Genomic DNA, 17,732 nt, shown 5'->3' on the forward strand with positions numbered 1-17,732 from the left:
TTTGACTATCCCCCCTCCAGTACATTTTCTTGTTGAGGATAGTTTATCCACAGAGTGCAACAATTTATTATTTTATAATAGCTTGGTGAATGTCACTTGATCCAAATTGGCTGTTTATAATAGCAAACCTGCCCGAATTCCTAGCTAACCCCAAACTCCTGCGTGCTACATGCCTGAAATTTTAATAGTTCGTTCCTTGGCCTTTAAAGATGATGCTTCATAGGGAGTAAGCCTTCATCTGGAGACACAAGAACAGGGCCCTCCACACAGATACACTGTTTCCAGAGAAATCTAAGGTTACTTGGTTTTCAGGCTTCCCTCAATTCTTATGTTGATGAACACAAAGTGAGTATCAGTGCTCTAGAAAACGAAACAGTGGGTCTATAACTGAGGAGCACTGGCATCATTGATTATAAAGAAGTTATATTAGCCTGTGGCAGGCTCTGGACACTTGCTACATGCTGGCATTTCAACAGCACAGTTAGTGGAAGCACCATTATCTCTCCTTGCGACTCACATAGAGAGTTGAATATTTTATTTTAAGGATCATACACCTGGGCCATTGTGAGTCTGATATAAACACAGACGATCCTATTGTGTATATGTGGAAGCAAACTTCACTTCTTCCTTCTAGATCAGCCAGGGAAATGAGATTTAAAAATAAACGTTAAGTTTCGGCAACTGGTGAATGGTAGAGTTTATAAATATGTATTTAAAAATAGCATGTAATTTCGTCTGTTTATTTAGAGGCATCTTAGGTATGGCTTTATGCCTGGCAATACTTTCCCTTAAGCACACAAAGGTAAGTTCTTGCCTCTAAAGTTTCTTTGTAATTTTTCTGTCCTGCTCAATATAGTTATAGATCTCCAGAATTTTGATATATTCTTACTTAAGCATATCCTGTATGAAATACACACAGAAACAGTGTAAGGTATCACGTGACCACAGCTAGACTGGATATTATCCAATAAGAAAAAAAGAAAGAAAGAAAGAGAGAGCAAATGCTGGCAATGATGCAGAGGAAATAAAGCTTACTGTGGTTGCTGAGGGTGAAATGGAAGACAGTATGGAGGTCCTTATAGCAATGAAACTAGATTAGTTGTGCATTCATCTATCCATATCCTGGGAGATATTAAAAAGAAAATGAAGTCAGCATTAGAAACATATACTTGCATACTCATGTTTCTTGCAGAGTTATTCATAATATTTGCGATGTGTAATCAGTCAAGTTGTTCATCAAGACAGGACTGGGGGACCTCAGGAGATGGCTCAGTGGGTAAGGTGCTTAAGGTGCAAGTTATAAAGACCTGCGTTCAAAGCTCCAGAATCCAAGTGAGCTGGGACAGCACCAGGCTCCTGACATCTCAGCGGTGTATCTTCAGAGAGATGAATGTAAACAGGGGACTCTCCAGAAACTCATAGGCGAGCTAGCCTGGTGTTTACAGCAGTGAGCTACAAAGAGACTGTCTCACACAAGGCAGAAGGTGAGGACCAACATCAGAGAGGAGGTTGTCCTTACACACACACACACACACACACACACACACACACACACACACATATACACACACAATCATCCACACAAATATGCACACTAATCATACACACACTCATACAAATAAAGTGGGATAGTTGATTGATTAAAATATGATTATATATACACAACATGGGATATTATCAAACAATGTAAAAGAGAAAAACTATCGTTTTAGCAAAATGGAAGAAATTAGCTGGCATAGAAAAACAAACACTATATGTGTTCCTTTCTATGTGGAAGGTAAAAATGCTGACCTCAAAGTAGAAGAAAATGAAATTGTTTGCTAGAGGTGAGAAATTATAGAGGAGAAAAAAACCTATATAAATGTGTTCAAAGTGTCCAGACACTGGTGAGAAAATCCAATTATTCCTCTTAATCAGTCTTTACACAGTGTATACATGTTTCAAAATATTACCTCATATTCAATAATGTGTCATCATCACATTCTGTTGTAAAAAATGTAAACATTTCTATAACTGAGAATATATTTATAACAGTGAACATTTTAAAAACGTTTTTATACCATTTCCTTAAAGATTAACACAGAGGACTAAGGAATCGTAGTGGGACACTCACTGTGAGATGTAATTGATTACGATTTACCAGAATTTAAGCAGCCTAGATACTCAGGGAGATTCAAGGGCTTTTCAGCAATATGAAAAGCTGTCAGGAATGCTGAAAGGCCTGCTTCAGGACATGATTTCTTTGAGGTGCTCACCTGGACTTTTAGCTTTCTGTCTTCCACAGTCATTTCTTGCCAACCTTTGGGCATTTATTAGGTAGGCCTGGTTCCTTGTTGCTTCTTTGCAGGCTTGGTCTATTACAGGTCCCCTTTAGTAGACATGACCATTCAGGACAGGACTAGAGTTATTTGTGGCAGGATAGGACAGAGGTTGAGCAGATTGGGCCTCAAAGCCAAAAGGGATGACAGTAGCCAGCTCTTATCAACACAACTGTCCCTCATCAGGACATCAGGGACGTGGCCCCTTAAGACATATTGCCATGGCTACTTATGTTTCTCCAACAAGACTGTCCAAGTCACACACACACCTCAGGGATTATTATTCCTAGGGCACATATGATAGTCTGCGGCCTAGAGGAAAATGGCCTCAGTGAGGTGGAGTGGAACCTTCAAATTCATTGCTTCTCAAATGCTCATTTCAGAGAAGCTTGAGAGGCAAATACATATGAAAACTCAAGACTAAATTCTGCTGAGAAAATGAAATGATGAAGTAAGAGAGCTGTGGATGAGAGGATTCCCAGAGACTCTGTTTGGGTTTTGAGGACAGGATGATTTGCCAAGCTCACCCACCTTTGCATTTTACCATTTGGTTGCTCACTTTTCTATTCCCCCCCCCCCCGCCCGACCTGTTTCTAGATAAATGTGGGTAAGGAAGATGCATAGAACAGACCACAGAATAACTGGGTTGAGGACTAGCGAGGAGTAACTGCAGCCCGCTGATGTTGGGCTCTGACCTGAGGCGGTTTATGAATGTGATGAGGTTTTTCTCCATCACTCTGGCTTTCTTGACTTGCTTCTTGGGTATATGGCTTCTTGTTTTCGTGGCCTGCTAAAGCTGTCATGGATGAAGTAGCATACTTCTCGAGCTCCACACCGAGTACAAATCACTTATCTCTCACACCATGTTAAGGAAAGAGTTGCAATAAACACATATTCTCAATCTTCTCTGTAGTAACGAGAGCTTCCGGGGACTACGGAATGGTAGATATGCTAACACACTCATCTGTGGTCTAAGGACATTACTGTATGCATTTGACTACACACACACACACACACACACACACACACACACACACACACACACACGCACGCACACACACACCCCAATGCTTCCACTGATGATAAGGAAGCTGAGAAATTATTATCATTAAGTAAAGTCAGTCAAGCAGTGCTATTCAGGAGCTTATTGCGATGCTGGTATAAATGATCTTAGAGCATTGCTAGTTTCATAAAAGGCTAGTACATAAATTGTGTGCATTGCATACTTTATAATGACAACAAATAACTAACTGGCTTATTTACTTCATCATAACTCTAGAGTGTATTTCTTTTATATATACTTTAGAGCTAATAATGATAATAAACAACTATGCCAGTGGAGTTTGTGTGGCTTTTATATTACACTTTTTGTCATTTTTATTTTCAGTGCTAGAGATTGAACTCAGAGCCTGAGACATGTTAAGCTTGTACTATACCACCAAGCACCACCCCAGCCATTATTAGTTTAGATTTTTCTGATACACTTGCATAATAAAGGTTTTTTTTATAAGTAGTATGCATGTGGCACCTAAAACAACCCTAGAGGGCTTCTGTTTCCATGTCTCTTGATTGATATATACCGTCTAGGCTTCTACACTTACTTGAAGTTACCTAATGGAGTGTTTATCGGAATGTGCAACCCTTCTTAAGTGATTCACAGCTATGTACTTTTTGAAAGATTAGATGGGACGATAAGGAACCAAAGCTTTATAGCTGTGCATGAGGCTTTCCTCCACCCAGTATTTCTCAACTTTCCTAATGCTGCTACCCTTTAGCATAGTTCCTCATAATGTGTTGATTGACCCCCCAACCATAACATTATTTTTGTTACTTCTTCATAACTGTAATATTGCTACTCTTTTGAATAGTAATGTAAATATCTGATATGCAAGATCTCTGATATGATACCCCTGTGGAAAAGGTTGTTTGACCTCTGAAGGGGTCTTGACCCACAGGCTGAGAACGCTGTTTCACCAGCTGAGGAAAGATGATGATAGGTCTCAGCGAGACACAGGTAAAGCACAAGAGAGAGTCGGTGGGTTCTGTCTGACATCCTGCTTGCAAGGAAGAAGGAGATACACGCTGTCATGGCTTAGAAGTGTTAACTTGGGTCTTAGATGAAATAAATGTGAAGAATCATATTTGATATGCATAACTAGAGGAACAGGGAGAGAAGGCAGAGAAGGATAGGAAGACAAAAAGGAAAAAAAATGAACCAGCAAAAGGATGAACAAGAAATCTTTGAAAAAGCTACTTTGGATGACACAAGTATGAATGCAAGACCAGAATTTATCCGAAAAAGGAAACCACAAGGCTCACAAAGGCAAAGGAGTCTAGTGTTTTTAGATGTTTCAGGAGGTGAGGGTGTGCACAAGTGAGAGAAAGTGTTCAGTCATGGAACGGGTAGAACTACTTCAAATTTTTTCTTGTAGGTGCAAAGAACACACAAATCCCTTTCACTGGACATTTGGTACCGCCCTATGGTTCCAACTGTGGGATTTAGTCCACAGTGGGAATCTCCACAGACCCTGTTATATATACCTAGATCCCATATATAATAGATGATGTAGTGGTTGGCCATAGACTTCTCCTTCCCTTCCTGTATGATTAAAACCATCTAAGATTATTTATAATTCTTGACACAATATAAACAATATGTAGCCATATATTGTCTCTTATTTGGACTTTAAGGTATTTATTGCTATATGTATCGTTTTACTGTTTTGGCTCAATAACTTACTTTTAAATTAAAATTACCCCCTCTTTATTTTTAAAAATTTATTATTCTTTATTATATTTTATGTGTATGGGCATTTTGCCTGGGTCCATCTTTATAGACTACGTGTGTTCCTAGAACCAGGGAAGGCCAGAAAAAAATCTTTGCAACACAACATGTCTGCAATCTAAATGGACAATACAGTGAACAGTAGCTTAAGCAAGAGAGAGTAGTATTTTTTTCAGGTGTCTACAGTGGTCAGTTGTCCACTCCTACCCGTGCTGTCTGGACTTCAGGAAGATGATGGGCACTACACAATGCAAAGAGTGTGTTTGTATAACAGTTTGGAGGCTACAACAACATTGAAACTTCCATCTATTTTGCCTCTAGTGCAGGTCTTGTGGCTGCATCACAACAAGGTGGCTAGCATTATGGAAGGCACTTATTTGAAAAGAGGGAAGAAAGACAGATGTCACATGGAAGGACAATAAATAGCAAAATTGAGAGAGGCCGACTGTTATTGGTATAGCAGCCCATGCTCATGGAATGATTACGTTCCAATGGGGCATGACTCTGGCGAGATGAAACATCTATCCACTCACTGAGTAGAACCTTGACTAAATTATCTCATTAGGTTCCACCTCTTCAAGACCTTCCATCTCAACTCTGTCATGCTGAGAAAGGCAATAAATGTTTACAACATAAGCCTGTTGGATTAAGTCCTGTCCAGACAATAGGAAACTTTTTCATCATGACATTTAATGTTCTTTTCTTTCTTTTTGTTTGTTTGGATTTTGTTTGTTCGTTTGTTTTCAAGTCAGGGTTTCTCTCACTAGCCTTGGCTGTCCTGGATGTACTTTATAGATCAGGCTGGCTTCAAACTCACAGAGACCCAGCAGCCTCTTTCTCCCAAATGCAGGTATTAAAGGTGCATGCCACCATGCCTGGCTTAATGTTCTTTTTATTTTGAATTTACCTTTTTATATAGTCACTCCTTAAAATCAGCTAATAAAAGACAAAATGTATAGCTATGTATTGTATTTTGAATACTGATAGTTATCTTTATCTATAATAACTTTTATGTAAGGTTTTTGAATATTTTATTTTATTAAATTTTATTAATTTATTCAGATGACAACTCATCCCATCACTTGTGTCCTCCCATTCCTTCCTCCTTCCCGCTTTCACCCTATTCCCCTCCCCTAGGTCTATGACTGAGGGGGACTTCCTCCCCCACTATATGGTCAAAGACTATCAAGTCTTATCTTGGTATTCTGCTTATTTTTTTTTCTTTGAGTGCCACCAGGCCTCCCCCTCAAGGGGAGGTGGTCAAATATGGAGCACCAGAGTTCATGTCAAAGTCAGTCCCTGCTCTCCACATAACTGTGGAGAATATCCTGTCCATTCAGTAGATCAGAGTAGGGGTTCGATATTTACTATTGTATTGTCCTTAGTTAGTGCAATAGTTTGAGTAGACCCCCTTGGGCCCCGATCCACCCATCATGATGTTCTTTATTACTGAAACTTTCACACACACACACACACACACACACACACACACACACACAGTATGTTGATCATATTACCCCCTGCTAACTCATAACTTCTTAGCCCCCTGGGAGCTCTCAACATGTCTTCCCTTTAAAAACATCACGTATTCTTTCTTTCTGAAACACAAACTAATAACCCACCAAGTCCAATTAATGCTGCCCACATATGTGTGGGTATGGGCCAATCCATTGAGATTTGAGTAAGTTACTAGTAGTGACATTCCCAAAGGAATGTGGCTCTTTCTCTCTCTCACCTGCCATCAAATGGCAATACCTTCTTTGTTATATGTGTGGTGTGTGAAGCCTCTGCCCCATCTGTGCTGGCATTTTGATTGGCTTGGTCTTGTGCATATCTTCTGATATTGCACAGGTCACCCAAGCTACCATTAATTCATGTGTGCCATATCCATGGCATGTCCAGAAAACAGCATTTCACCACAGGTCTCTCCATCTTAGCTTTTGCATTATTTTAGCAGTGTACTCCAAGCCTTGGATAGGGGAGGTGATATAGATAACCCAATTGAACTTGAGCAAATAGTGTCACATAGTTTCAGTAGCTTGATTGTTTTTTCCTCTTATTGAAAATAGTTTTTTTCTTACATAAAATATTCTGATTATTATTTACCTCCCCCCAGTCCCCCCAGTTCCTCTCCACCTTCCTTCATATCCAAATCTACCCCCTCTCTGTCAGTCATTAGAAAATAAAAAGGTTTCTAGGGGACAATAATAAAATTAATATATAATAAGATAAAAACAAAACTAACACATTAGAATTGGACAAAATAAACATACAGAAGGAAAACAGCCCAAGAGAAAGCACAAGAAACAGATCTACTCGTTCACATTCAAGAATCCCATAAAAATACTAAGTGGGAGCAAGGTGTATTGGCACATGCCTTTAATCCCAGCACCTGGGAGGTATAGGCAAGTGGATCTCTGTGAGTTTGAGGTCAGCCTGGTCTACAAAGTGAGTTCAGGGCAGCGAAGGCTCTGTTACATAGAGAAACCTTGTCTCAAACAAACAAACAAAGCAAGCAAACAAACAAACAAACACAAAAACAAACAGGCAACAACAACCTGGTCCTTTCCCTTATATAAGCTTTTCAAGTTCATGAGGTTCCATTCATTAATTTTTTTTCCTCCTTTATTAATTTATTCTTGTTACATCTCAATGGTTATCCCATCCCTTGTATCCTCCCATTCTTCCCTCCCTCCCATTTCCCCCTTATTCCCCTCCCCTATGTCTGTTCCTGAGGGGGATTACCTCCCCCTCTATATGATCATAGGGTATCAAGTCTCTTCTTGGTAACCTGCTGTCCTTCCTCTGAGTGCCACCAGGTCTCCCCGTCCAGGGGACATGGTCAAAGGTGAGGCACCAGAGTATGTGAGAAAGTAATATCCCACTCTCCACTCTACTGTGGAGAGTGTTCTGTCCATTGGCTAGATCTGGGTAGGGGTTTAAGGTTTACTGCCTGTATTGTCCTTGGCTGGTGCCTTAGAGCGGGACCCCTGTGCCCAAATCTGCCTATCATAATGTTTTACTTGTAGGCTTCTAGGACCCTCTGGATCCTTCTACTTTGCCATTCTCCCATGCTTCTCTCATCTAGAGTCCCACTAGAATGTCCTCCCCTCTGTCTCAGTTTCCTGGTAAGTGAAGGCTTTCGTGGGACATGCCCCTTGGGCTAATATGCAGATATAAGTGAGTATATACCATTTGAGTCTTTCTGCTTCTGGCTTAACTCACTCATTATGATCATTTCTAGCTCAATCCATTTATCCACAAATTTCGGGAATTCCTTGTTTTTAATAGCTGAATAGTACTCCATAGTGTATATGTACCACAGTTTCTTTATCCATTCTTCTATTGAGGGACACTTAGGCTGTTTCCATGTTCTGGCTATTATGAATAAGGCTGCTATGAACATGGTTGAGCAAATTTTCTTGCTGTGTGCTGGAGCATCTTCTGGGTATATTCCAAGGAGTAGAATAGCTGGGTCTTGAGGAAGCCCTATTCCCATTTTTCTGAGATAGCACCAGATAGATTTCCAAAGTGGTTGTACTAGTTTGCATTCCCACCAGCAATGAAGGAGTGTTCCTCTCTCCCCACATCCTCGCCAGCATGTGGTGTCGCTTGAATTTTTTATCTTAGCCATCCTGATGGGTATAAGATGGAATCTCAGCGTTGTTTTGATTTGCATTTCCCGGATGATTAAGGAGGTTGAGCATTTCTTTAAGTGTTTCTCAGCCATTTGATATTCCTCTGTTGAGAATTCTCTTTTTAGTTCCATGCCCCATTTCTCAATTGGATTATTTGGTTTGGTGGTATTTAATTTCTTGAGTTCTTTATATATTTTGGATATTAGACCTTTGTCAGATGTGGGGTTGGTGAAGATCTTTTCCCAGTCTGTAGGCTGTCGCTTTGTTCTCTTTACAGTGTCACCTGCCTTACAGAAGCTTCTCAGCCTCATGAGGTCCCATTTATTAATTGTTGACATTAATGCCTGGGCTGTTGGTGTTCTGTTCAGGAAGTTGTCTCCTGTGCCAATATGTTCCAGGCTCTTTCCCAATTTTTCTTCTAAGTGATTTAGTGTCTCTGGTTTTATGTTGAGGTCTTTAATCCACTTGGATTTGAGTTTTGTACAAGGTGACAAATATGGGTCCAGTTGCATTTTTTTACACATAGACATCCAGTTAGACCAGCACCATTTGTTGAAGATGCTATCCCTTTTCCATCGAATGGATTTGGCTTCTTTGTCAAAAATCAAATGACCATAAGTGTGTGGATTCATATCTGGGCTTCGATTCGATTCCACTGATCAATTAGCCTGTTGCTGTGCCAGTACCATGCTGTTTTAATTACTATTGCTTTATAGTACAGTTTGAGATCAGGTATGGAGACTCCTCCAGAGCACCTTTTATTGTACAAGATTGTTTTAGCTATTCTGGGTTTTTTGTTTTTCCATATGAAGTTCAGAATTGAACTTTCAATGTCTTTAAAAAATTGTGTAGGTAATTTGATAGGGATTGCATTGAATCTGTAGATTGCTTTTGGTAGGATGGCCATTTTTATTATGTTAATTCTCCCTATCCATGAGCAAGGTATATCCTTCCATCTTCTCATGTCATCTTCAATCTCTTTCTTTAGGGTTATGAAATTTTTTTCAAACAGGTCCTTCACTTGCTTAGTAAGAGTAACTCCTAAGTACTTTATATTGCTTGTGGCTAATGTGAAGGGTGTAGTTTTCCTAATTTCTTCCTCTGCAAGCTTGTCATTTGTGTATAGGAAGGCTACAGACTTTTTGGAGTTAATTTTGTATCCAGCCAATTTGCTGTAGGTGTTTATCAGCTGTAGGAGTTCTCTGGTGGAATTTTGAGGGTCACTTATGTAGACTATCATATCATCTGCAAATAGGGATAATTTGACTTCCTCCTTTCCCATTTGAATACCCTTGATCTCCTTAAGTTGTCTTATTGCTCTGGCTAGAACTTCGAGTACTATATTGAAGAGATATGGAGAGAGTGGGCAGCCTTGTCTTGTTCCTGATTTTAGAGGAATTTCCTTGAGTATCTCACCATTTACTTTGATTTTGGCTATTGGCTTCCTTAATTATTGATCTTAGTGCCTGAGCTGTTGGTATTCTGCTCAGGAAGTTGTCTCCTGTGCCAGTGATTTGAAAGCAAGTTCCCACTTTCTCTTCTATTTTATTTAGTGTAACTGGTTTTATGTTGAAGTCTTTGATCCACTTGTACTTGAGTTTTGTGTTGGATGATAAATAATGATCTATTTGTATTCTTCTACATGCAGACCTCCAGTTAGAACAGCACCATTTGTTGAAGATGCTTTCTTTTTTTTCATTGTATGATTTTGGCTTAAACACTTTGTGATGGCAACAAACAAACAAACAAACAAACAAACAAACCTCCCAGCTCCCAAAAAAGCAAAGCAAAGAAATAAACAACAACAAGGACAACAACAAAAAAACTAACTGGAAGCTGTAATATATATGCCAATGACCTGGTCCAGACCCATGCAAGTAACTGTGCATACTTCCTCAATCTCTGTGAGTTCATATGAGGATTGATCGTATTGATTTAGAGGGCTTTGTTTGCTTGGTGTCCTCCATCTTCTCTGGCTTTTACTTTCTTCTTGCTTCCTCTTCAACAAGGTTCCCTGGGCCCTGAGGGGAGAGATTTGTTAGAGGCATTCCTTTCAGAGATAAGTATTCCATGGTGTGTCTGTCTGTCTGTCTGTCTATCTATCTATCTATCTATCTATCTATCTATCTATCTATCTATCTATCCATCCATCTACCTATATTGTGGCTCTCTGTATTTGTTCCTTTCTGCTGCTGAAACAGGGGGAAGTTTCTTTGGTGGTGGCTAAGCAAGGCACAGATTTGTGAGTACAGCAGAATGTCCTTAGGAGTTATCTTATTGCACCCCTTTTAAAGAACAGTAGTATTTAGTTTTTCCTGGGGTCCCTGGGTTATCTAGTCTCAAGTACATGGCGACTCAAGCAGTGCCAAGTATGGATTTCACCCTGTGGAGTGGGCCTTCAGAAAAATCAGATATTGGTTGGTTGCTCCCACAAACTTTGTGCTGCTATCATATTAGCATATCTTGCAGGAATTACACCATTGTAGATCAAAGGGCTCATGGCTGGGCTAGTGTTTATGTTTCTCCTTTGGTAGCATGCAGAATACTTCCCTATAGCAAAGATGCTAGCAAATAAGGATGAAGGATCTATGTAGGCACCTGGTTGACCTTTCCATATTCAATGAGTTCTGTAGATATAGTCTTTAGCAATGGGATTTTGCCAGCAGTTTGCCAAGAGCAATCTCTAGTACTGGCAACAGCCTTAGTTGCTTGAGGGTTCCCATGGGACACCTCTGTCCTGGCTGCTTTAGGGGATTTATTAATTTTCTCTTTATTGACTTCTATCACATTCATAAAAGCTATTTTAATGTCTTTGTCTTATACTTGAACTAAGTTGAAATACTCAAGGCTTTTTATGGTAGTTTTACCGGGTTCTAGTGGAGAAATCATTTCCTGGTTGTGGATCTCTGCTTCTGTTTCCATCAAATGCTGGATAAAGCTCTCTCAGAAGAAAGTTATGTTAGATTACTCTTTGTAAGCATTGCAGAGTATCATTAATAGTGACAGGGGTTGGCTCTCTCTCTTTCATGGGGTGGGTCTCAAGTTTGGCCAATCATTGCTTTGTCGTCCCCTCAATCTCTGCTCTACCTTTATTTTAATAGGAATTGTGTTGAATCTGTAAATTGCTTTTGGTAAGATGACCATTAAAAAAAAATATTTATTTATTTATTTATTTATACAGTCTTCTGCCAGAATGCCAGAAGAGGATACCAGATCTCATTATAGATGGTTGTGAGCCACCATGTGGTTGCTGGGATTTAAACTCAGCACCTTTGGAAGAGAAGAAGGTGCTCTTGACCTCTGAGCCATCTCTCCAGCCTAATATGGCCATTTTTACTATGTTAATTCTACCAATCTATGAGCATGGGAGATCATTCCATCTTCTGTTATCTTCTTCAGTGTCTTTCTTCGGAGACTTGAAGCTCATGTTATACAGGTCTTTTACTTGTTTTGTTAGAGTTACATCAAGGTATTTTATATTATCTGAAGAGTGTTGTTTCCCTGACTTCTTTTTTTTTTTTTCCCCTTGTCCTGTTGTTTACTGTTTGTTTAAAGGAGGCCTACCGATTTTTTTTAGTTAAATTTGTAATTCAGCCCATGTACTGAAGGGGTTTATCAGCTGTAAGAGTTCTCTGGCAGAATATTTGGGGTTGCTTATGTATATTATCATGTCATCTGCAAATAGTGATACTTTGACGTCTTCCTTTCCAAACTGTAATCCCTTGATCTGTTTCAGTTGTCTTATTGCTCTTGTTAAAACTTCAAGCACTAGGTTTAATAGATGTGGAGAGAGCAGTTACCCTTCTCTTGTCCCTGATTTTAGTGGAATTGCTTTAAGTTTCTCTCTATTTAATTAGATGTTGGCTGCTGGATTACTGTGGATAGCCTTTATCTTATTTAGGTACGCACCTTGTATCCCTGATCTCTCCAAGACTTTTTTATTTTTCATCAGGATCTAATGTGATGACCATGTGTTTTTTGTTTTTTATTTTAATTTAATTTATTTTATTTTATTAATTTATTTTTGTTACATCTCAATGGTTATCACATCCCTTGTATCCTCCCATTCCTCCCTCCCTCCCATTTCCCCCTTACTCCCCTCCCCTATGACTGTGACTGAGGGAGACTTCCTCCCCATTTATATGCTCATAGGATATCAAGTCTCTTCTTGGTAGCCTGCTATCCTTCCTCTGAGTGCCACCAGGTCTCCCCCTCCAGGGGACATGGTCAAATATGAGGCACCAGAGTTCGTGTGAAAGTCATACCCCACTCTCTACTCAACTGTGGAGAATGTCCTGTCCATTGACTAGATCTGGGTAGGGGTTTGAAGTTTACGGCCTGTATTGTCCTTGGCTGGTGCCATTGTTTGTGAGGGACCCCTGACCATGTGTTTTTTTCTTTCAGTTTGTTTATATGGCAGATTATATTGATTGATTTTTATATGCTGAACCGTCTCTGGAATGAAGCCTACCTGATGATGGTAGATGGTCTTTTTGATGTGTTCTTGATTTCTCTTTGTAAGTATTTTATTGAATATTTTTATATTAATGTTCATGGAGAAAATTGGCCTGAAATTTTCTCTTTTGTTGAGCCTTTGTGTGGTTTAGATATCAGGCTGACTATGGCCTCATAAAATGAATTTGGCAATGATCTTTCCATTTTTATTTTGTGGAATACTTTTAGAAGTATTAGTATTAGCTCTTCTTTGAAAGTCTAGATTTAGGATGCTTTCCTTCTCCTCCTCCTCCTCCTCCTTTTCTTCCTCCTTCTTGCCTTTCTTTCTCTTCCTCCTCCTCCTCGCCTTTCTTTCTCCTCCTCCTCCTCCTCCTCCTCCTTCTTCTGGAGATGTTTAATGACTGCTTCTATTTTCTCCGGGGTTACAGGTCTACTTAAATTGTTAACTGTTCCTGATTTAACTTTGGTAAGTGGTAGCTATGAAGAAAATTGTTTCATTTAGATTTTCCAATTTTGTGGAGTACAAGTTTTTGAAGTAACACCTAGAGACTCTTTGGAATTTCTTGATCTCTGTTGTTTATGTCCCCCATTTTATTTCTCATTTTGCTAATTTGGATACTCTTTCTGTATCCCTTAGTTAGTTTGATAAGGGTTTATCAATCTTGTTGATTTTCTCAAAGAACCAACTTTTTGTTTCATTGAGTCTTTGTATTGTTCTCTTTGTTTCTATTTTTATTAATTTTAGCCCTGAGTTTGATTATTTCCTGCCATCTATTCCTCCTGGGAACTTTTACCTCTTTTTGTTCTAGAGCTTTTAGATGTACTTTTAAGTTGCTAGTATAAGATCTCACTATTTTCTTTATGAAGGCTCTTAATGCTATGATTTTGCCTCTTAGCACTGCTTTTTGTTGTATCCCATAAGTTTGGGTGTGCTGTGCATTCATTTATGTTGAATTCTAGAATGTCTTTATTTTCTTTCTTTATTTTCTCCTTGACCCAGTGGACACTTAGTAGAGACTTGCTCAGTTTCCATGGGTTTGTAGGCTTTCTGTTGATGTTGAAGTCCAGCTTTAATCCATGCTGGTCTAATCCATGGAGTTGCTTCAGTTTTCTGTATCTGTTGAGGCTTTCTTTGTGACTGCCCATATGGTTAATTTTTGAGAAAGTTTCATGAGGTGTTGAGAAGAAGGTATATATTATTGTGCTTGGGTGAAATGTTATGTAGATATCTGTTAGGTCCATTTGAGTCATAACATCTGCTAGTTCCACTATTTCTCTGTTTAGTTTCTGTCTTGACGACATGTGCACTAGTGAGAATGTGGTATTGGAGCCTCTCATTATGAATGTGTGGGGATTGATGTGAGATTTAAACCTCAGTAATGTTTGTTTGTTTGTTTGTTTGTTTGTTTTAACAAATGGGAGTGTCCTTGTATTTGGGACATAGATGTTCAGAATTGAGATGTCATCTTGGTGGTGGATTTTTCTCTTGATGAGTATGAAATGTCTTTCCCCATCTCTTTTGACTAATTCTGGTTGAAATTCCAGTTTTTTTAGATATTAAAATGGCTACATTAGCTTGTTTCTTGGTCCATTTGCTTAGAAAGTCTTTTTTCAGCCTTTAGTGCTGAGGTAATGTCTATCTTTGTTGCTCAGGTGTGTTTCTTGTATGCAGCATAATGATGGAGCCTGATTTTGCATCCATTTTGTTATCTTGGGCATTTGAGTCAGCGGGGGGTGGGGGGTGGGGGGTTTGTGTGGCTGTTGAGTCCTATGATATTGAGAGATATTAATGACCAATTAAATCCTGTTATTTTGATGTTGCTGATGCCATTGTTCGTTTGTGAGTGTGTGTGTGTGTGTATTTTGGGGTGTGGTTAACCTCCTTGGGTGGGAGTTTTCCTTCTAGTACCTTCTGTAGGACTGTGTTTGTGCATATATGTTGTTTAATTTTGTTTTTCTTATCACGAATCATCATGTTTTCTTTGTCTATGCTATTGAAAGTTTTGCAGGATAGAGTAGTCTAGGATGAAATCTGTAGTCTCTTGGAGTCTGGAAGATAGCTGTCCATCCTAAGCAGCTGGAGACTGTTGGAACTGGTGACAGGACCCCAGCCCTGGAGCAGGTGGTAAGATGGGAAACAGTAGAATGGGTCTTGGGGAACCAAGCTTAGGGTGTGGAGCAGTTGAGCTGGCAGATGCTCACTCATCTGTCCTTATGACTGGTTTAGCCTGCCATGTGTGACTATTTTCAATAATTATTTTGTCTTTTTAAAACATTATATATTTACCACATATTTGAATTTATACCTTTTATAGAGGTCACAGACAATTAACTGGAAAAACTGAGAAAATCTTTCACAGCATTTTCTAGACTTTCCTTACCATATTGTTAGTAAGGCCTCTGCCTATTCTTTTGTTGCATAATTTGTACAGTGTTTCTTCTTTTATCATTTAGTAAATGATATTATAAATATTTAACACTAACTTTACTTGTGATTAAATGTTTTATATATTGTTTAGCTTTCAAAATTATCAAAAAAATCCTCTTTTTAGAGGTCAAATATATTACTATCACAGCAATTGCATTTGAATATCCTGGTGACAGACAATAAAGAAATACATTTCTAATATCAAACGCCATAAATCACAGGCCACCCAGGTATTAGTATCTTTTTTATTCTCTGAAATGTTAACAGTTCTCCAACACTTTGAAGTATTTAGAAGTCATGTGATACCACAGTAGCAAATAGAGCACTATTGAAGTATTAAAGTATTTATTAACTAGTCATTGGTGTGATGCAGGTTTGTATGTTTATGAATGTGTGTGTATGATGCATAGGCAAGTTTTTACAAATAGCTGGATTTTGGGCTTTACAGCATACATCTCCTACCATAAATAGTTTTTCTATGGAAAGTTTAACCAAATGCATTACAATCTGTGCAAAAACATTTAATATTTAAATCATTAGATAATGAAGATGCCTGTCTGTGCAGTGGTCATATTGCTACTTATCATTTTGCTCTATTTATTTTCTTACTTATGAATTATACAGGAGACCCAGAAATTTATTGGCAGAACCATCATATCAGCAGAGCTAAGAGTAATAGAGAGATTGGATAACTTCCCAAACAAGCTTGAAAAATGACTTGGAAAGCTTAGGTGAAAATTCCAATCACTTGTTCCTGTATCCAAGCCATTTTACAGAGGTCACATAGCATATGCTCCGCTGACTAATGAAGAAAGTAAACCATATATTAACAATAACATAAGATCATTTTTTCAAGACTATGGTCTTTCTTGTGATCTTTCTTAAAGCATTCTTCATATCCCTGTTTCTCAGGGTGAATATAATGGGACTGAGGAAAGGGGTAATGACAGTATAAGGAACTGCCATGAGTGTGTCATCTCCCCCTGAGGCTTCCGGCTTCAGATAAACAATAGATGCAAATCCAAAGTGGATGATGACCACAGTGAGGTGTGAGGCACAGGTGGAAAACGCCTTTTGTTTACCCTCAGCTGAAGGAATCTTGAGTACAGAAGAAAGGATGAACAGATAAGTCAAGAGGATGAGCAAGAATGTACTCAGCAAGCCCGACACTGACATCAGTGTTACAATGAATTCTGTGAAGTCACGGTCTATACAGGAGAGCCTCACAACTGCCCTCATATGGCAGAAGAAGTGTCGGATGAGGTTGGGTATGCAGAAAGAAACTCTGAATATCAGTGCAGTCTCTATTAGAGAAATCAAGAAGCCTCCAGCCCAAGCAGAGACCACAAATTGTCCACATGCAACATTGGTCATCAGAAGAGGGTATCTGAGGGGGTTGCAGATGGCCAGGAAGCGGTCATACCCCATCAAGGTGAGAATGATACAATTGGTTCCACCGAGACCCAGGAAGAAGCACATCTGCAAGCCACAGCCTGGGACTGAAATGCGTCTGTCCTTGTCCAGCAGATCCACCAGCATCTTGGGGATGATAGTCAGGGTATAGCAGGTCTCAGAGAAGGAGAGAGCACCAAGGAAGAGGTACATGGGTGTGTGGAGAGATCTGTCCACCCAAGTCAAGCCCATGATGGCCAGGTTGCCTGCAAGAGTGAGCATATAGAGGCAAAAGAAGACGACAAAGAGCAAGGTCTGTACATGTGGATAAGCAGAGAAGCCTATGAGAATGAATTCTTCAAGGATTGTTTGATTGATTGTCATTGCTTGGGTTCCTGAAATGTGAAAGATAGAACAAATAAACCTTCAATCCTCCTAATTCTTTAATATATTCAGATGATCTGCATGTGTGACTCGGACAAATCATAAGATTACAGCATACAATTAATTTACCATTCAGTTTAGTAAATGTCAATTATGTGTGCAGATGATGTGATTTTCTCATTATGCATCCATTTATCTCTTCAATTATATCTTGTAATTTATTATGTCACCACAAAGTTTACTTATTCTGGTCTTAGAAAGGTTCACTATCAATTAAGGGGCCTAATGTTATGTATGAATGAGTTTTATTGAGCTTTTGGTTCCTGGGGTCT

General features: G+C 39.1%; 1 protein-coding gene across 1 annotated transcript; it reads right to left on the reverse strand.

Moving 5' to 3' along the window:
- Positions 1 to 16,467: 16,467 nt before the first annotated feature.
- Positions 16,468 to 17,400, reverse strand: LOC311603726 (olfactory receptor 10X1-like; the record flags this gene model as incomplete). Its single annotated transcript, XM_084792811.1, has 1 exon — positions 16,468 to 17,400. One exon carries the CDS (start codon positions 17,398 to 17,400, stop codon positions 16,468 to 16,470), a length of 933 nt encoding a protein of 310 aa, XP_084648937.1.
- Between the last annotated feature and the right edge of the window lie 332 nt (positions 17,401 to 17,732).

Source organism: Acomys minous (genome assembly GCF_964271855.1).
Source record: "Acomys minous genome assembly, chromosome: 1".
Taxonomy (NCBI): domain Eukaryota; kingdom Metazoa; phylum Chordata; class Mammalia; order Rodentia; family Muridae; genus Acomys; species Acomys minous.